We start from the raw sequence: 19,650 nt of genomic DNA, 5'->3' as shown, positions 1-19,650 counted from the left end.
GTCTGTGGTTAGTGCCTCAAGCCCGGTACATGATGTGATTTCCTCATGATATTAATCACTTAATACATCTCATTTTAATCACATCACCCAAAATAAAGGTGGCCTAAGAGTATATATTTATCCTACTGCAACTCATAATCAGTTTATTCCATTCCACACTCAGCATATTCCCAAGCAGTGAACACACACACACACACACTGATCCTGGTAATTATGTTAGTTTCAGTGGTATTTATGTAAATTAATATTGGGGATATTTATATCTACGCCACCAAATTTATGGTCTACTTTTATAGAAATCACCCGTATCTTTTGAAAAATTATATAAATGAAACGTCTATATCATTTATGCAAGTCATTTATTTTTCTGAAAAATTACACATAATAAAAAACGTCAATATCATTACACAAACTACCCCTACTGTTTGGTTGTTTGGGGTGGTTTCTGTAGTTACATAAAAAAATAGATAATTTGTGTAAATAGATCATAAACTAATGGATGTAAATGAAATTATCCTTATTATTATTATTCCCTAAAACTTAATTTTGATGATTTGTTGAATTAATGAATATATTATAAATTGAAAATATCAAATTTAGACAATCTTGCAATAAAGAAATTAAAAATTCATTGAATTGTTTAATTCAATTCTAAAGCAACAAAAGATTCATGTAATTAATTCCTTAAGTACATCTCTTGGTTACATTTAATTTGAATTTAAATATTTTGTGTATAATAGCTACATATTCTAGAATACAATTTACAATCCCATAAATTAGTCTTAGCATAAAAGTAAAATGCTTATACACCAAACAAAAAACGTATGACCCTGAAAAATTAAAAACAACAGCTCACACGTAATGCAATTACACGTATATTTTATTATATTAGTTAGTAGAAGAAAGAGTGATTTAGGCAAATGAGACATTCTTGTAGAAATGTGCATGTGTGGTGTGTTTGATCATTTAAAATCTAGCCAACAAATTAAGCTCTTGTCTTGTAAATTACTCCTTTGGGAACAAACAAACTGAATACATAATTACATTACATTATCATCATGATTGCTACCCTTTTTTTTAAGTTGTGACACCACCAGACTACTTACAGACCAATAATTGTGAAATTCATCCTACACATCCCTAAATTAATTTTACCAATTTCCCACTACTCTATCTCTCTCTCCCTTTGCAATTTAGCATAGACGAAGAAGAGCACAGACCGGCAAGAATTATAAGGAAGTAGGTAGGGCAGTAGTGATCAATGAGCAGCAGCAAACAATTCTCTCTTCTGTTTGTTTGCTATGGCAACATTTGCCTGCCGAGGCTGTCTTTATACGCCTCCTCAACCACAACAATCTCCCCGGATTGATTCTGCAGGCACAGCCGGTCTGTGTCTGTGTGTGTTGTGTGTGTGCGTTTATATTAATTTGAGTTTTATCACATTTATATATTGTCAGAATATAAAAAACTATTATATAGTTTCTCAAAAAAAAAAAAAAAAAGAAACTATATATAAGCTTTTATTTATTTTTTAATTATTATAACAATTTCTTGGCATTTTAAGACAGTGCAGACCAATTATGATTTATCAATTCCTCCTCAGCAGAGAGAGAAGAATCTGAGAGCATCAGCATTCCATTATCGGAGGAAAAAAGCTCAATGAGGGCCTTACACATACCTACTCCTACACCTACAGCCTTATTCCCTCATTTATTACCAATTTGCCACTGCTCTCTCAAATCCAAATCCCTCTCGTTTCTCCAGCATCATTCATACATAATCCATACAAGACTAGCACTGAAACCCGCAAGAATTGAGGCTTCATCAATGGCTTCCACACCTTCAACAGCCTCTGATGATACCACCAAGCCCTTCTCTGTTTTGTTTGTTTGCCTTGGCAACATCTGTAGAAGCCCTGCTGCTGAGGGTGTCTTCAGGCACCTCGTTAAGCAAAACAATCTTGATTCCAAACTTTACATTGATTCTGCTGGCACCATCAATTACCATGAGGTTTGTGAGTAAAGAAGGTCCTCTTCAGTAGAATTTCAGTTACATGGGCTTGTGATGATGTTTTGTGTTTCTTGAATTATCAAGGGTAATCAGGCGGACCCAAGAATGAGAGCGGCTTCCAAAAGGCGTGGAATTGAGATTACTTCAATATCGAGGCCTATAAGGCCTTCCGATTTTAGGGATTTTGATATTATTCTTGCAATGGATAGGCAAAACAGAGGTAGGTTAATGTGTTCAATGTGGAATTCAACTATGGGTCTGATTTTATTTTTTCGGTTTCTTGTATAATGCAGTTGATACATCTTTTTATATTGCTCATCATGTAGTATTGAGTGGTTAAATATTTCCTTACAAAATTATTGTGTGACCTTAAATTTTTTGACTGATTTTTTTCTGGAAAGAGGATATACTTGGGGCTTTTGAGAGGTGGAGGCATAGGGAGACTTTACCTGCTGATGCCGCTAACAAGGTCTGTAAGGCAATTTGGATTACATTAAGTTTATCGTTTCATGTTGAAGTGCTGTAAGTCCAACATGCCCACTTTTGGTCGTTGTTCATCAAAATATACCTATTGATATTGCAGGTTCGGTTAATGTGTTCCTACTGCAAGAAGCATAGTGAAACTGAAGTGCCTGACCCTTATTATGGTGGACAACAAGGTTTCGAGAAGGTAACTAATATGGATAGTTCTAATAGGGAATGAGCTGTCAGATAAAAAACTGGCTTAAGCTGTCTGATACATTTCATACTGAATTTTCAAGCAGTTGGTATAAATGCTCTCTTAAAGAGGCTGCACTTTTGGTATGCTCTTCTACATTTGAGCACTTGCGAATATGATTCACGGTGAGTTTTGGTATAGGCCAAACTTGAGCCTAGCTAGAGTAAGAACTAAAATGGCAGTTTTAGGTTGAATAGATGTCGCTGTAAGACAAGAACACTGAGGCAGTCTATGTTCAAATCAGTAGCTTCCACTGATACAGCATTTTTCTATAGATTGAACCCATCTATTTTGCACTGAACCCAATTGCAACAAGGTTTCTTTTTTTTTTTTTTTTATTATTATTATGGCAACATGTTCCTTTGAATTGATGTACTTCTTTTATTCTTCGATGAAACATTTGAATAAAATTTCCTAGAGTTTTTGTACGGATTAACATTAAACTTACCAGAGTAATAATGATATCATCATTTGTAATCTGCTAGTATTATCATTCTATTTACATACACTTACTGTTCACTGGTAGTTTTTTGTTGACTAGTATTTTCTTTCAAATGGAAGGTAGAAAAGAAAACATTTAAAGAAATGATGCTTTAGTTGTTCCGTGAAGCCCCATCTTGGAACAGAGCTCACAAGCTTACATGAGGAGAATGACCTTATGAGTAATTCTATTGGTTTGGCTTAGATGAATAAATTTATTTTATTATTTGATTGGCCGACATAAATTCACCTTAGTAAACATAGTCGACTGGCTTGTTGCGAAGTGCTGATTTATGTGGCAAAAGCTCTTTATTAAGCTTAGTGGTTGTTGCTTTCTTAGCCGACTTGGTTTGTGTGTACTTGGGCAAGCTTGTGCTCGTCAGCTTGGTCGTGAGCCGTACACACAAGGGGTTTATTAAAGTCGGCACAGTTGCAGAGAATTTCTTTTCTACTTGGGAAGGCTATATTAGCCAACATGAGAAACATTCTGGCAAGTTGGCTATGCCCAACAATTTTACGCTAATGCTACTGGTCTAACATATGTGACAGTGGTTCAACCTGCGAAGTTCTAATACTTTGGTGCGTTCTGGATGTAACACTTGAATTTTTGTCTTCTCAATTTAAGCTCACTGAAACGCCAGTCCCTATTATTTACACTTCTTTTAGTCCTTCCTTCCTATTGTCATTATTATTACTACTTTCTAATCATATCTTTGATGATACCAACAAGTTTGCTGTTAATCGCCTGTGCTTTAATTCCTCTTCCCATAAAGTTTACCTCTTAGTCTAAACTGAACCCTTGATCGTATTTCCTGCAGGTGCTAGATTTACTTGAAGATGCTTGCCAATCTCTATTGGAGAGCATTATTGCTGAGAAAAGTCTTGGTTAAGTTTCTTGCCTGTCCATTATATCTGCCTATGTTGGCTGCTCTTTTCCAAATGTTATAGAAATAAAAATATATTTTTCAACTGAACAGGAAAATGTTAGTCATTCAAAATGCTTATTCCTATGTTATTTCGACTTTGCATATGGAATGGAAGTACTTAGGTTGCTGTAGAGTCTTGGGCTGATTCCTCTGGTGCCTCTCTTTGTGTAATCATGTTTTATCAAACAAATAAAAGATAATGAAGGCAACCAATTATAACTTCTTTTAGAAATTAATATAATTACTGATTACGTGTCTCTCTATTTCGAAAGTTAGCGAAATCTCCTTTTCAAATTTGTAATATTTGCATGCCAGGTCCACTTTGTTTGATCAACTGAGAGTCTGAGACTATTGCAGATTTGATGGGATGTCAACGATATATTTTCAGAATATACGAGTATTGCAAGGAGTTGTTATTAAGTTGGAAGAATAAAAAATAAATTGATTTGACACCACAACTAGTCTGAATATATTCTCATTTTCATATGAAAATCTATACAAATTTAAAAACACACGCTTCTTGCTGAAAATCGAAAATGAAAAACATAAACAAACAAGCTAATCTCCTGTAATTCAATAACGTACTAAGTTGGATACAGACGTCAACTTACAGCCAACAAAATTCCCTAAGTTATATCACCCGGCGGAGATAATAAAAAATGAACGAGAAAAGCGCACCTAAGTGCTATCATAAGTTCATGAATGATATACTTCTATAACAGCTCACCATATACAGAGCTGAACTATGAATGAGATCCTATATTACTTGCCTCTGTCTCTCCACTCAGATCTTGTAATTGACACACGGCCCCAGCAACAGCAGGCAGACAAGGTTCAAAACAGATTATGGCATATGGCATTTCTTGCTCTTACAGATCTTCGCAGCTTTCATGTTTGATATACGAATTCATATGATGAAGCTCTGCTTTGGTCCTTTTCGGGAACGTTTTCCCCTTGGATTAGCATTTAGTGCCCAAGAAAAGACACTCAGTAGCTCTGCATCCTCCATGTTAATTAAGATATTTGCAGCACTCGGGTTTGCAATAAGGAGTTTTGCCACCAGATATCCGGCAATAGACCAGGTCTGGAAGAGGTGTGCCTGTTTCCCTATGAATCTTGCTCCTTTACTGTCATAGTATTCAGGCCACTTGTCTCTCGCTAAACGTTTTTCAGCAGCTCTGATCGCCTTTTCAGCAATCTCTGGTCTATTCATTTTTATGCACGCCACAGTCAGCTGAAAGAATGCAGATACAAAATATTAGAAACAAGCATGTAGGTTGAAATAGCAGTGGGACTAATGACCATAAAAGCAACTCAGAAATGATTGTTGTGATGATATTATCATGACAGCAAGTTAAGGATGACGTAGGAAACCGGGTTAATAGACAATTAGTGCAACAAAATCTCATCATTGTAATGGAGAATAAGGCATTCATTCTATGCCGTTCAAGTTCCGTATCTTGCTTCCAACACTGGGCTTTCCAATACAACGTGATAGTACCGAACCTAGATGTTAAAAGATTTACATCAAACAAGAGAAAAATGATATAGCTGGTTGGTGGATCAGCTGCTGATATGCCACTGAATCAAAGTTACTTCTCATTGTTCATAACAGGAACCAAGAAATCCAAACAAAAGTAACAGGGCAAGGAATATGAAACTTAACCTGCCAGATCAAGGTTGGCCAGGAACCTCCATTGTGGTAAGACCAAGGACTGCATATAAAGCAACAGCAGAATATCTCAATCAAAATCATTAAGCCTGAAATGAAACAAAGCTAGTTCATACAAATAGAAACTTTACGTGTTTTTTGGATCGCTGCCCGTGATTATTCGCCATTCCTGGCCCTCTAGAGCAGGGTAACAAATTTTTAGCGGCATGTCAGCCACTAGATCAGACCATTTGGCTTCAATAAGATCTAATATCGCGTGTGACTGATCTGCTGTAGCGAGACTGCAGACTATAGCCCACAAATTTCCCAGTGAAAAGAAACGGAAGTCCATGTGTGCAGGCTGCAGGTTTCCGATAAGATAGCCTCCTTTGTTTGGCATCCATTCCACAAGCCACGGAGGAATTTGATCTGGGTAGATGTTGAACTTGTTAACCGCATCAAAAGAGTACTCTTCTGTCTTGTATCGATAAATTTCATTCAGCTTCTTCATGTCAATCCAATAGTACTCTCGGATGTGAATCGATAAAGCTACTAAACGATTGTTAAGCGCCCTGACAAGGTCAGCAGAAGCATCCTCCGGGGCAAGCATCTCGCGTGCACACAGCAGAGCTGAATAGAATAACGCCTGCACAAACAGGCAACAATATTGTATAAGCATGCAGCATTTATGCTATACATATACTTACTGGGTTTTGTGGGCTCCCTTTCCACTGAATAAGCATGCATCATCCTGCTAACTGCTACCCATCACTTGCTTTATGATTCTTAGAAAGCGAAATCCTGTGATTTATATTTTTTGCCTAGGAACTACACGGGACAAGTTTTCATTCTAAAGTTCTACTAAGGAGAATTCATCTTTCATTAGAAAGGACTATTAACCAAACAAAACGATAACTGGGAAGAGAGAAGAAGGGGGAAGGGCAGCTAAGACTGTAGAGGGTAGAGATCAGAGAATGGGAAAAGTATGCTGATTGCAAATATAAACAGAAAAGGAATAGAGGAAAACCTGAATTTCAAGTGGGTGGCCATGGATACCCATGCGACGGTCTATCATGCATGATCCATCTGTTACCAGTAAAGTTGGAAACATATCGAAACCATCTGCTAAACAAAGCTTTAAAATCATCTTAATGCCTGTCTGTACATCAATCCTTTCCTGGACTGAAAGGTCTCCAGAGCATTTTCCATATGCGCGTAACAATATGATCCACCACAAACCTTGAGAAACAAAGTCATGATGTTAGTCTGGCCTGATAGTCAAAAATACCAGCCTAACAGAAATCCACTAACCAGAATCAACTGGTGCTACCCGACCAATTGCTGCTTCACCAAAGTCAGGATCTAAGACCTCTTCAGTAGCAGAATCATCACCATCTAGAGGCACAACACGCACTTTAAAACTTGCTGGCATTAGTCCTTGTCCAGGACTATGGCAATCCATGGTTTTTTCCCAACTCTGATCTCACAAAAGAAATTTTTAATGAAATAAAAATACCAAAAGTTCACCAAGTAATTCATCTATAGTATTTGGGCCCAGTCAAAATGTGAAATTAATCTCATTCAGCAGCTTTGCAATCATGTAATAGTCCTGAAAAAGCAGCAGGGATGGAATACTGAACCATGCACAACAGTGTAAAAGTGTTGGAAATTCCAAAACATTATATGATGTCCTCGACAGAGTACACTCTGCCTAGAGCATAGTCGCTATAGTTTCCCACATAATTATCGGTAGAGAACACAAATAATATTCCTTGAACATGCAAAAATTGTAATGGTACTACACAGTAAAGATCAACATAATCCAATGTTTCTTCCCAAACATAGAAATCGCAGGCAATGTAGCCACCTTAAAAGTGAGTGACTCGATGAACTGGATAAAGTTCATGAAGGATAGGTAAATTATACTTGAATGAAGAAATATGTACATAACAAATTCAACAGGCTTCCTGCAATAATGTCATTTCCATTACCTGCAGCTGCAAAGTGTGAAGGATAAAGTTCCTAACAATTTCATATTCTCCCTTTAATAGGAAAGCGATCCCAGAAGGTATAAAATCACGAATAAACACTTGATCATAGTTGAGAGTGTTTGAGTCACTTGGATCATTAGCAGCGATGGTTCCAACTGGATTGCCACAATAATACACCATTGATGCTCGCAACAAATTCCATGCTTCATCCTCCAAAGAGTTTGCACCAGCTCCACTAAAGGTCTTACCCACTGCTGTATCTGATGCTAATTTATCATTAGACAGAAGATCTTCCTTTTCATATTTGAAATGCTGTGTTGCCTCAAGACTTTGATTATCAAGATCCTTGGCCACACCATTGACCACTCCTTTACTTCCATCATCCCTAGAAGCCTCCCAAACACTTTCAGCCCCAGTGCAATTGCAACGCAGAGGTTTTGATTGATTATTTTGTCCCCCTCGAAAAGTACCATCTGTCTTTCTAATCACATGGCTTCCCGCATAAATTCGAAAAATCCCCCGGGCCTTTTGTGATGTGCATTTTTGGCTCTTGAAGCTATACTTACAGGAAAGCAGTGAAGTTGATCTCAAGTTTGTATAAGTTTGCGATGGTACTGCCCCAAACAGAACTTGTAAGGCTGCTTCTGAAGCAGCCATCGGAACCACCAGTTTATAATTCGGCCTTCCCCTTGGTTAAACTAGTGTTTGATGTTCCTTCAAATAGGCATAAATACAGCGTTCATAACTATTAACACACAAATAAATCAAATAAACTAAATTACTCATGCTGAAATAATTACTATCTATTCAGCGTCACTGTAATTTCTATACTAATTCTGTGACTGCACAGATCATGGCTGAAGTAAGTTTATGCCCGATACCAAGACAAAACTAATAAATGGTCAAAAAATTGACATCTTGTTTTTATCAGTTTCTAACTTCATGTCGCTTCTTTCTTTATTTATCCCTTTTCCCCCAGTTTTCCATTCTTTCTGTCGTAAATCACTCCACGAATAGCCTAATTTTAAAGAGAAAATAGCCTATGTGTAAAACAGTAGTAAAAGTGACAACCCAACTTCTCCATAACTGGAAACTGCAACTCCAAGATTCTCTCCTGTCTTTTCCAACTCCTACCTAATTTCCCAGTCACAAAAAGAAAATCACACAGAAAACCGAACTCATGCAAGGGATGCGAGCAGCAACACACGGAATTTACTACCAATTCCTATTAACAAAAACCAATAAAAATCTGATCCTGCTAAGACAAAGAAAGAGGGGAAAAAGAAAAAGACCAAACGGAATTTAATATCATCAACTATTTTACGGAGAACAAACAAATATGCTCACTTGATTTCGTCGTAGAGGTAACTTTTTTCTTCCGGCGAGAGGATTTAGGGGAATCGCCGGAAGAAATACGGTGGAAGACGGAAATCGAGCACAGCGGCGGGTGGTGGTCGGCGATGGGCGCTCGACAGAGTTGACTCGGCGGAACTGGGAGAAACAGGGCCCCCCGGTTCGGACATTATTTCGTGATATTTACGAGTTATGGGGACACGTGGACCTCTCCAATTCTTTAGTCGGTTAACCCGAACACGTAGATAATTTGAAGAAAAGGAAAAGACGTAGAAAATTGGTGCACCACTACTCTGAGTCTGCACTCGGATATTGCGACCCTCACACTACTCGCAGTCGCAGTGCGCTTTTATGACCTCTTCCCTCTATTTATTTACACCCTTGCCACATTGTCCATCTCTCCATATAATATATAATATTTATAATAATTTATTTTTAATAATATATAAATTAATACATTACATTAAAAATTAAAAAGAAGGAAAAAAAATTAATTTATCAATTAATATAAATTCTTTTCTTTTTATATAATATAAAGTGTAGATAAACTCATTGGTATTTTGATAAATACGTATTTTTGGAGGTGTACCATTGAACAATTAGTTAAGAGTATATATATATATATATAAAATAGATATGAAATTTGATACTTCTATGGTACGAATGTTATGCAACAACTGTATGTAATAAATTAATTTACAATGAACTTGTAAATTAAACATTAAGTAATTATTAAAGTAAATTACATTTCATTGAAATTAAAATAAAATTATAAACACATTTTATTCTTTTACAAAATTACGCATACACCTAAGATTAAAATTGTAATTTACATTTTACCACTTTAAGGGCAAAAGCTACATCAATACCCCTTAGTGTATATTACATCTATAATCCTTCAAGAAGTACGTTTGTAGTTTCACAAAAATAATTATGAACTTAGATCTAACCTTAAAAAGTATCAATATAATTCTCCCTTTATTATGATCAATGTTTTAGCGAACAATAAACAGCTATAACTCTTTTTTTTTTCTTCTGTTAAAAAGAAACTTGTGCGTGCCTCGCACCCCTCTATTTAGAATGTACGTTCAATCCCACCAAATACCTTGACAACAATTTCAACCACATCGACAGCTAAACTACTACTTCGTGGATGCTAATGGATAAAATTTGATGTTTTATCACATGTTCACTAAATACAACAACTAAGTTACCAGACCAAATCAATAAATTAGACAGGAAACAATGACAGCTACAGGCACGTTCAAGTCCTGGTGGGACATAGATTTGCTATGTTTTTATGTTCCTGATCACAGCCAATATACATACACATGGAAGCTAAGGCACAAATTTGCTGTATATTCACATTTTGAGCATAGACCTAACCCCTCTTGAAAAAAATTCAGATTACACTTCATGAATCATCCATGGTCTGGTCATTGTCATTATCGCCTTCATAATATTCATCATCGCGCTGGATGTGCTTGTCTTGTATGTGTCCTGGTGAGATATTTCAGTTGAGCAGAGTAGAGGTGTACTTCAGTATGTGATAAAAAAATCATTTCATTGAGGGTATTTCAAGGAGATATGTGTGATGTGTGAAGCATCGTGAAGAGTGGTTGTCCATCAGTGTAAGTTTTACTTACGATTTACTCGTTCATCAGGATTCAGCTCATCTTCATCAAAATCAGGAATGTAGAAATCCGGAGGTACCTATAATATAACTTTAATTCAGTCTTCGGATAAAACAGCCATGTCATATGTCCTTCACATCAAATGATACTGTGTAGCTTGTGGAAAATGCTTCGCATGACAATCATACAGCAACTAAGGACAAGCCATTTTTCTGAACAGTAGTCAAAGGCATTTGAAGTGTATCTCACATGCAGCGGAGGAGATTGTTCAACAGCAAAATTGCTGACTAGTAAGCATAATGTGCTCTTCAAGTAATTGCTAAATGACAAAACGTTTATTAGCAAGATCTTTTCTCGCACACGAATCAATCAAAATTGAAGAAGTTGACATAAAAGTTATTTTCAATGCTATGCAATGGACTAGGAAGAAGTTGAATAGTCTGTTTACCTCATGCATTTGTACACCAGGAGCATGTTGGATGGAGCTAAGGTTTTCACATACTTGCTGTCTGATTGTGTTAAGGTATGACTTACTATTTAAATTCTCCTGCACAAACAAAGTTAGAAGATACAAAAATTTCAATATCGCTGATTTGTTATTCAAACATTTAACCACATGCTATTGTAATAAAGCAAAGACGATTAAAACTAATCTGGCAAATTTGGCAAATAACAGAAACCCAGAAAAAAGCACTATACAAGCATAAAAAATTAGCTGACAAGTTGATCCTGTAGCAGGTACAATTAGAGATGGGGGACGAATCCAACTAGTATGCACAGTTCACATACCAAGTGGCCGCTCGGACATTTCAAGGAATAGTCTGGAGCAAAATATTTGATGTAATCGTTTTCTGGGATCTCTGCAGAAAAAAATTACAGTGATTTACGATGGTGGACTGAGCTTGTTTCATAGTGCAGTAAGAAGAAGACAAGGGAAGCCTCTCTCTAGAATATGCAAGGTCATCTACATTTAAACTAACAGTAACAAGAGAAATGTCCTCGAACAGGATTGACGGCAGAAGCATACCATTAGGGAGCTCCACACCTAAAAGAGCTCCTGTCTCCACGGTCCAACACCTAGCAACATTCTCTTTAGTATATCCACCACCTCCAGTCACCTGCAAGAAAAATCACCTCCAGCTAGTCAAGGAACAGGAACTGCGTGTAACTATCAACAGCTCACATATACTATGCACAGGCCTACCAGCAAAGGCAAGTTCAGTTGCTTCACAAACTTAACACAAGCTGCATGCCCTGAAAGAAAAATCCAAAATACGACAAGTATATATGATGAGTAACTGTCAATTAGGTTATTACAATCCATAAAATAGAGTGCACATGAGAAATCAGAGAATAGGATAAGAACACAAATTGTTGAGGTCACAAGCATATCACCATCAATGGAGAGGTTGAAGCACCCCAATCTGTCCCCAGCAAGTGAATCTGCTCCACATTGGAGCACAATAGCTCCAGGTGCATAGCACTCCATAACCTTCAAAATGATCTGCAGCTTGACAGGTGAGAAACCTAAAATTTATCATTTCCCCACCAGAATCGGCAATAACCAGAGTTGAAAAGAAAAGTTACCGTCTTGAAGAGACGTAGGAAGCTGCCATCATCAATTCCATCCTTAAGAGGGACATTTATGGCATAAAATTTGCCTTCTCTTTCTCCAACGTCCTTCAGGAATAAATAAACACAAGGATAGATCTTATTTAACAATAGCATGGGAGTCTAAAAAGCAACATGCTATATGTTATAATTACTTTCACTTGCATGAAAACAGAGTAATTCATAAGTGGTTTTTGACAATGCAAAACTCCAATACAAGAAAAGCCTGTGTTACAAACTAGGTGTAGAGCCCACGAATGTTCTGTACAGATAGTAAACAATCAAGTACTTCCCTAACTTTAAACCATAACGGGCAAAAATGTTTTACCTAGACATCTTTATAATACAATCTAAATGTTAGTAACCTAGCTTGGAGAAAAGACTGTACACTTTAAGCTCAATCATTAATGGAACTTAAGACGGAAAAAGGGGATGGCATCATCTTTAAGCTTATATGTATGTATCAGGTTTACATGGAAGATTGGAGATGTGGTAAAAGATGACACAGCATGAACAGATGACATCAAATGGCTAAATGCAGCATCATTTAGTAAATTTTGATTAGAGAATTCATGAATTAAGAACATAATTATTATGTATAGCAAAAAACAACCAAATTGTTCCAAAAAATGATGGACCAAACCTCCATGAAAAATTGATCAAGAGAATTATAGCTCCTAAAGTGTCTCCACATTTTCCATCAAGAAGCATAGACAAGAAGAATACATGAACCAGAAATGGTTCAGGAAGCACCTTGACATCACCTGTTCCAGGAAAGAACAAGTCCCCGTACTTGTGAAAACTAACAGTCATCACCCTGCCATGTCAAAAATTCTCATTTAATTAAATGCCATTAATATATTACAGAATACAGACAGCTTCATCCTAACTTTTGCTGGAAGTAGTGAACAACTTTCTAGAGAGGTTGCAACTAATTTACACCCCAGCTTCTAACAAATATTAACCTATACAATAAACAACAAAACAGAACTTTCATAGGCCTATGTAAAATTTCAAACAATGCTAGTCCAAGCGCTTTGCCAATGGATGATTTCACCTTAAGGTTCAAATGTAATAAAACAAAGCAAAGGTATACAAAGTCCTTGAAAAAATTCCCAAAAACATAAAAAAGAAAGAAGAATGTTATAAAACTTAAGCAGAGGATGAAGCATAAATTATCAATTACCACACCAGTATATTGCCAGCTCATTGTTATTTATTCTTCTCTATATTGTGGAGACATATATGATTAATGATATAAATTCAAAGCCAAGGAGGAAGAAACAGTAGTTATGTTCACCATTAGACTCCCTTCACCCTCTAGTCCATACTTCTTCATTTCCTCCCTTCGTCTTAAGATGCATGATATCTATTTCAACCACTTCTGCTAAGTTTGATATCTGTTTTATGCATGTATTTACAAATAAATTCGGAAATAAGAACTTGTAAACAATGCACAAGGAGTAAAATATAGCCTAAGCAATTCTACCAATTGTTCAGGGCCAGATGCAAAAATTAAAGGGACAAAGGTGGTGGATACACTGTAAAAAGCAAATTAGCTTTTCTTCCCACAATTCACAAAACCTCGGCAAACACTTTCGTCCATATTTGAGGTATTTTTAACATGTATAGCGACATCGGTACCACAAAAGGCACCAAACTCCTCAGCACTCGACATGTGAGGGTAAGGTTATCTCATGTTTCTTATTATTATCATGATGTAATCAACAGGTTAAGGGTTATCTTATATCTTTAACATTAAATATGAATCAACATTTTTTATGAACACTCACTGCTCAGCATCTTCAGTTGAAGGGTTCATATTTTCGTCTAATACCTATCAGTGAAATAGAAGGCTTCTTCAACCCCATCACCATGATGCACATCGATATCAATATATAGCACACGTGCATGATACTTCAGAAGCTCCAAAATGCCCAAAACTAGGTCATTGATGTAACAAAATCCAGATGCCTCACACTTCTTAGCATGATGCAATCCACCAGCCCAATTTATGGCAATGTCACAGAGCTGATTATTCAATCTCCGTGCAGCATCTGAGAAAAATCATCAGCAAGCTCAGTTCAGGTTCTGCAAACAAACTGTGCTGGGAGAGCCGCTAGATACGAGTAAAAGTATTACCTATTGTACCACCAGCATAAATTTGACAAAACTCAAAGAGATTGTCAAAGACTGGACAATCTTCTCCAAGGTTATCTACAAGAAATAGTAGTTATTTAGAAGACAATATTTTAAGTACAAACCAGATTGTTTATGAAGTCATTTTCTTCTGTATGTTAGGAAACCAGACTAAGTTTGAGCTTTCTTAGACCACACAAAACTATAGTAAACAAGTCCACATATCACATCAAATCAAGAAAGCAGCCTGAATGCCAAATATTGGGTGTTTAAATGGCAATCAATCAACTTGGTTACTATGATCAAATAGTTGTAACAATTTAAAGGGGTTTGAAATTAATAAAAGATAATTTAATCAATGAATAAGCAACTCTTAGTTAAAAAAATATTAGAAGCATTTCTGATAGAATTTCATATAAACTCCAAAGCCTCAACATTGACAGCCACCTCTAAGCATAAAATTTCAAAATTTAAGATTAGTCATTTGCTAGTAACTCAAGCTGCAGAAAAAAGAAATAGAAAGAGTTCAAATTCTTAGAACCCCATCATGGAAAATAAAATCTTGCATTTCTTCATAACCCTGGAACAGTAAAATCCTTATTAACCATATAAAGAATTGGCTCGTATTAAAATTGCATAAACTCAACAAATACGAAAACTCATTACATTTGACCATCTCATTCGAGAACAACTCTTGTGTGTTGGGAGTAATTCGCTGCAGAAACTCCACATAATCCGGGGAATGAAACTGTGCTAGCTCCACAGGATATGCCTTGTGAGGCCTCTAATTATTCAGGGGGAAAAAAAGGGGGGATCATCAGCAAAACAAGCTGGAAACTTCAACCAAAAAAAAAAAACCATCAGGTAAGCAGAGAGTACAAACATAAACTTCCATCTTCTTGTGGAGCTCATAAGAGAGAACCAAATGGTGGGTCATGCACAACCGATGCGGCTTCATCGGGTGGTTGGGGCCGAAGTACACGTTCCCCACATCCCCTGCGGTTCATTTTCTCCGGTCAGCTCAGTTCCCATTGTCTTCACACACACAGACACATAAAAAAGAGATAACAAGTGGGGAAATTAGAACGAACCGTCATAGAAATAGGAGATTTTATCCTTGGAGCGCATTATAGAGATGAATAATTGTGTGGAGGCGTATTATTTGGTCAGAAGAAGTAAGATTGATCAAGTTCCATAGCAGAAGTGTAATTGGACGCGCGAGAAGCAAAACCCTAAACGGTTCAGGTCTCCACATATAACGAATAAGGAGATGACAACAACTCACTCACTCGCGTGTTCTGCTGCTTCCCCACAAGACAAGTAGAACAGATGATTTGATCCGCCTGCTCACCCCTCTTCCTTCTTTTTTCAACTTTTTACTCTCTACCTAATAATATGTAACCTACAAACCACAAACATAATACAAACCCCACTTCAAATTGCACTTCTACACTTTTTCACCCTTTATTTGGAGAATTCTGCTGCTAATACTTTAGTTTTTTTAATAAAAATATTAATTTAATTTTTGTTCTATAATGAGTTTTTTTTTTAATTTATGAATTACTTATCAAGTTCTAAAACTCTCTTGTATGTCAACAGTGGTCGTGCCGGAGTGGTTATCGGGCATGACTAGAAATCATGTGGGCTCTGCCCGCGCAGGTTCGAATCCTGCCGACCACGTTTTTCTTCAATTTTACTTGTTCCCAAAAATAAAATAATAATAATAGTAACTTTTTATTATATTGCTCACCAGTCCCCCAAAAAAAGTTCATATATTGTTCACATACATTTTAAGTTCAGGAAAAAAAAAGAAATAGCACATATAGTGGGGTCGGATGTTTGAGTTCACACTATTAGCTACTACATTGTAATTGAACAAACAAGAATTTTGGAGATTTTTCGATTTGGATTTAGTTTTTCTCAATAGCTTAGTATTATCTTAATGTAGATATTTTTACTTATAACATCATTAATTGTATGTCCATCAATTTATAAATTCATTTGGACACCATCCAAGTCCAGCAACTTCAAGATTTTTCCTTTTAACATGTGTTGAGCCCCTGCCCCGCCTTTGAAGCTAATCATCACTTTGCGTTACTTCTATATGTGTTCGTTGCTAGAGGTGTTCCGAGTTTTTTACTAAACGGGCTAAACTAGAACGAGACTAAAAATTCAGCATATACCAGAACCAAATTGAAAAACTCAACTCAGCATTAAATTTTTTTTTTCCTGAAAGTTTAATGTTTGATTTTTAATTTTTAATGTTGATTTACTTGCATGTACTGAATATTGAAATATTATTTTTATTTAATTTTTATACACACACACACAGACATATATATATAATTATTTTTACTTATTATAAAATTTTAATAGGCGGAAGTTATTATTTTTTTATACTTACAACAAAAAATTTGATTTACAAAATACCAAATTAAAATACTGAAAAAATTTTGGAAATTACCAAAATCAATTCAGTTCGAGTTCTAGTCAATTTTATTGAATGAACACCCTTTTCGCTGTTTTAATGGCCCCTCAGATTGTATAAAGAAGTATCACAACACCCGGAAGTAATGCTGTACCTTTGGAATTTAAATTTAGAAATAACCAATTCCTCTTGAATAGCTGGGCTTGTGAGATCAAATACAACAGCTTTGGCCAAAAACAAGCCAATGTGGAGCATATGATTTCTCATGATCCAGTTCAATTATTCTATTCCAATATCAAAGGACAAACATAATGTTAAAAACAATTTTATCAAGTTTCATCCTCACTCCAGGGAAACTAAACAACTCTGGAAAATGCAATGATATCATTGACAGAGAAAATAAATCAGCGAGTCGAATTGTCTGCATTCAGAAATTATTAGCATCGGAAATGTAGATATTCAATGAACAAAAACCATAGTCTCCCAGATCATAAGCTAAATTGGAGCTTCCATATGGATTCTTACTGGAAGGAAGGACTCTCCTCATTCCTTCTTCCCAATCCCATGAGACATGTTATAGATCCCTCTCCCCTGGATAATATTCATCGTTTACAATTAGTCTCGAATGTACATGTGCAAAAGAATGGAGAAATTGAGGAAAGAGGAGGTTGAACTCACAATAAGAAACAAAGAGGATCCTGCTAAAGCCAAAGGAATGGCGACCGAGGTGATCTTATCCATTGGTCCTTTCAGATATGTATGTTTATGGATGCTCTGGAAAAACTTTTGCCTCTCAAGAAGCTTCTCTCTTGGCCTAAAGGGTGTTTCAGACATCCTGCATGATTCTATTACATTTTAGACTAAAGACTTTGCAGTATTCGACAGAATTAATTCAAATGCATAATACTCGCCGGATAACATTAGTAATCACAATCTATTTCATTGTCTTTTTTTTCTGACAAAAGAACAAAAAGAAATGAAGTCTTATGCTATACAAGGAAGATTCAATGGAGCATGGATGCAAACTCACACAGAACTTTCCATGCTATCTATATCCTGGTATATTGATATGTCTTAAGCATACTAATGCTCAAAATAATATAAGCATAACAGATAACATAAAGAAGCATCTGATGCAAATCCACTAAAAGGGCAAATAAATCATCATTTAAAATTATGGTTGAAAATGCATCATGCATACAAATCATGCATGTGTGTCCTCAAGGCATACAAGCAACTTATGCACCCTCAGGGCTAGCAGTCGCATCCAATTTCAGTGATTATAACAGAAACACCTGCCGTTTATGAAGTGGTGCCAAAAGCAAAAACATATCACAAAGCAAGAATCTTATCATAGACATAATAGGCATGTAAAACAACAATATTCACTACCTAGTTCCATTTTCCTGGCCAAAAGCCTTAAGTTTTGGTACAGAAACATCTGATTACTTTGGGAAAAACAAAAAGCTCACTTTTGTTAATAAAGCTGGATGTATGAACACGTATATCAACTCAGTTAAGCCATTAAGATTTTATACATAAAAATATCAATTTACGACTTTCCTCATATTTTTGTCATTATCCCCAATGAAATTCAGAATCATACAGAGCCTTGAGTCCATAGCAGACACAATTTTCCGCATATCAAGTATCAACAGACAATTAGTTTGTTTTCAGCTATGGACAAGAACAACAGCTTACTACCTAATAGAACCCTCCCTCTAAAGGCGTTTGTGACAAAAACTAAACATGGCACCAATAATTACAAACAACAAAACATTGAAATCCGCAACTATAAAGTATTAAGCAGTCCAAGCAAAATACAAACCACAATGCATCCATAAACATTCTTTCTCTATTTTCAGAAAAGTCACCTACGCAGAGGAGGAAGGTTTAGCACTCACCCCTACCCGTTAGCTAATAATATCACAAAAATCATACAGCATAATGACTGAATAGCAGCAAACTAACACAACAAAACTAGGATCCGTATTCCCTTACACCTCTCGCACAAATCTAAAACTAGGCAAATCAAACTTACCAGCTCTAATAAATCCAACCCACAGATCGAAAAACTCAAAAAGTCATTAATCAAGAATAACAAAACACATAAACCAAGCCGGACGGATCCAATCCAATAGCACACAACAACATGGAAAAATAGAATCAAAACAAAAGAACAGTCATCCATCATCCAAAACTTCATCAATGAATAGGCAGGAAAGCAAAAAACCCTAGATGCAATAAACAAGCAGCACCCACAAAGAATCCACACAAACAAAAAGCAGCACTTGCCTGAGTCTCGAGAATTGAAGAACTACGAACAAGCAGATGACAAAGAGAACAAGCAGATAAAGCGTAGACGAGGAGCAGATTTGCGAAATGATATGAGCAGAGGGCTGAAAACTGTGAAGCACATGAGTAAAAGGGGCGGACTAATAGGGTGTCGGGTACAATCCAGCGAGTATTATCCGGGTTCTCGTTATCTCTCAAAGTGGGCCGGTCTGTTTGGGTCTGGACTACTTGAGCCCATTAGCGTTTTATAAACCTTTAAGCCTATACTGTTTTCCTTTTTCCTTATTTTAAAATTTTCAATTCTGTGTTTTTTTACATAATAATGAATTTTAAATTTTTCTAATATGTAGTCATTTGAAATATTTTTTCTTTGATTCCTTTCATAACGCTTATATGCATTAATCCAAATATAAC

General features: G+C 36.2%; 4 protein-coding genes and 1 non-coding gene across 7 annotated transcripts; 2 read left to right on the top strand and 3 right to left on the bottom strand.

Annotated features, from left to right (window-relative positions):
- LOC105170798 (putative low molecular weight protein-tyrosine-phosphatase slr0328) lies at window positions 1,572-4,347 on the top strand. The gene is made up of 5 exons (XM_020696617.1): window positions 1,572-2,010; window positions 2,095-2,230; window positions 2,412-2,479; window positions 2,594-2,680; window positions 4,027-4,347. Exons 1-5 carry the CDS (start codon window positions 1,660-1,662, stop codon window positions 4,096-4,098), a joined length of 714 nt encoding a protein of 237 aa, XP_020552276.1. The 5' UTR covers window positions 1,572-1,659; the 3' UTR covers window positions 4,099-4,347.
- Window positions 4,680-9,466, bottom strand: LOC105170797 (neutral/alkaline invertase 3, chloroplastic). Its single transcript, XM_011091713.2, has 7 exons — window positions 9,124-9,466; window positions 7,777-8,490; window positions 7,097-7,262; window positions 6,813-7,024; window positions 5,938-6,431; window positions 5,801-5,849; window positions 4,680-5,368 (listed from the first exon to the last, which is right to left on the bottom strand). Exons 2-7 carry the CDS (start codon window positions 8,431-8,433, stop codon window positions 5,042-5,044), a joined length of 1,905 nt encoding a protein of 634 aa, XP_011090015.1. The 5' UTR covers window positions 8,434-8,490; window positions 9,124-9,466; the 3' UTR covers window positions 4,680-5,041.
- On the bottom strand, window positions 10,292-15,953 carry LOC105170796 (histone deacetylase 9). Of its 3 annotated transcripts, XM_011091711.2 has the most exons (14): window positions 15,605-15,953; window positions 15,397-15,509; window positions 15,180-15,297; window positions 14,517-14,591; window positions 14,212-14,431; window positions 13,128-13,191; window positions 12,351-12,443; window positions 12,159-12,267; window positions 11,968-12,017; window positions 11,791-11,881; window positions 11,553-11,623; window positions 11,212-11,310; window positions 10,776-10,842; window positions 10,292-10,629 (listed from the first exon to the last, which is right to left on the bottom strand). In XM_011091711.2, the coding sequence occupies exons 1-14, from the start codon at window positions 15,639-15,641 to the stop codon at window positions 10,544-10,546; spliced, it is 1,293 nt and encodes a 430-aa protein (XP_011090013.1). In that variant the 5' UTR covers window positions 15,642-15,953; the 3' UTR covers window positions 10,292-10,543. The 3 variants fall into 3 exon arrangements, with proteins under 3 accessions (XP_011090013.1, XP_011090014.1, XP_020552580.1); XM_011091712.2 differs by lacking the exons at window positions 14,517-14,591; window positions 15,180-15,297; window positions 15,397-15,509; window positions 15,605-15,953 and having other exon boundaries at window positions 14,168-14,237; XM_020696921.1 differs by lacking the exons at window positions 14,212-14,431; window positions 14,517-14,591; window positions 15,180-15,297; window positions 15,397-15,509; window positions 15,605-15,953 and having other exon boundaries at window positions 13,139-13,160.
- Window positions 16,112-16,193, top strand: TRNAS-AGA. Its single transcript has one exon. It is a non-coding gene; the product is annotated as a tRNA-Ser (tRNA).
- Window positions 17,130-19,389, bottom strand: LOC105170795. The gene is made up of 3 exons (XM_011091710.2): window positions 19,237-19,389; window positions 17,620-17,776; window positions 17,130-17,532 (listed from the first exon to the last, which is right to left on the bottom strand). Exons 2-3 carry the CDS (start codon window positions 17,773-17,775, stop codon window positions 17,485-17,487), a joined length of 204 nt encoding a protein of 67 aa, XP_011090012.1. The 5' UTR covers window position 17,776; window positions 19,237-19,389; the 3' UTR covers window positions 17,130-17,484.

Source organism: Sesamum indicum, linkage group LG9 (genome assembly GCF_000512975.1).
Source record: "Sesamum indicum cultivar Zhongzhi No. 13 linkage group LG9, S_indicum_v1.0, whole genome shotgun sequence".
NCBI lineage: Eukaryota > Viridiplantae > Streptophyta > Magnoliopsida > Lamiales > Pedaliaceae > Sesamum > Sesamum indicum.
Note: the sequence above shows the minus strand (reverse complement) of the source record. Positions and strands in the feature narration are given on the sequence as shown.

What these genes read in the sequence shown, in the direction of transcription:
- LOC105170795 (XM_011091710.2), bottom strand. Translation starts at nt 17,775, where the DNA reads ATGTCTGAAACACCCTTTAGGCCAAGAGAGAAGCTTCTTGAGAGGCAA. An exon ending in GATCCTCTTTGTTTCTTATT is followed by an intron (nt 17,533 to 17,619) that starts GTGAGTTCAACC and finishes AATATTATCCAG; the next exon opens with GGGAGAGGGATCTATAACAT.
- LOC105170796 (XM_011091711.2), bottom strand. Translation starts at nt 15,641, where the DNA reads ATGCGCTCCAAGGATAAAATCTCCTATTTCTATGACG. An exon ending in AACTGAACTTGCCTTTGCTG is followed by an intron (nt 11,882 to 11,967) that starts GTAGGCCTGTGC and finishes TTTTTCTTGCAG; the next exon opens with GTGACTGGAGGTGGTGGATA. An exon ending in AATGTCCGAGCGGCCACTTG is followed by an intron (nt 11,311 to 11,552) that starts GTATGTGAACTG and finishes TTGTTTGTGCAG; the next exon opens with GAGAATTTAAATAGTAAGTC.
- LOC105170798 (XM_020696617.1), top strand. Translation starts at nt 1,660, where the DNA reads ATGAGGGCCTTACACATACCTACTCCTACACCTACAGCCTTATTCCCT. An exon ending in GCACCATCAATTACCATGAG is followed by an intron (nt 2,011 to 2,094) that starts GTTTGTGAGTAA and finishes TGAATTATCAAG; the next exon opens with GGTAATCAGGCGGACCCAAG. An exon ending in AATGGATAGGCAAAACAGAG is followed by an intron (nt 2,231 to 2,411) that starts GTAGGTTAATGT and finishes TTTTCTGGAAAG; the next exon opens with AGGATATACTTGGGGCTTTT.
- LOC105170797 (XM_011091713.2), bottom strand. Translation starts at nt 8,433, where the DNA reads ATGGCTGCTTCAGAAGCAGCCTTACAAGTTCTGTTTGGGGCAGTACCA. An exon ending in TTCACACTTTGCAGCTGCAG is followed by an intron (nt 7,263 to 7,776) that starts GTAATGGAAATG and finishes TTGTGAGATCAG; the next exon opens with AGTTGGGAAAAAACCATGGA. An exon ending in GCCACCCACTTGAAATTCAG is followed by an intron (nt 6,432 to 6,812) that starts GTTTTCCTCTAT and finishes CTGTTTGTGCAG; the next exon opens with GCGTTATTCTATTCAGCTCT.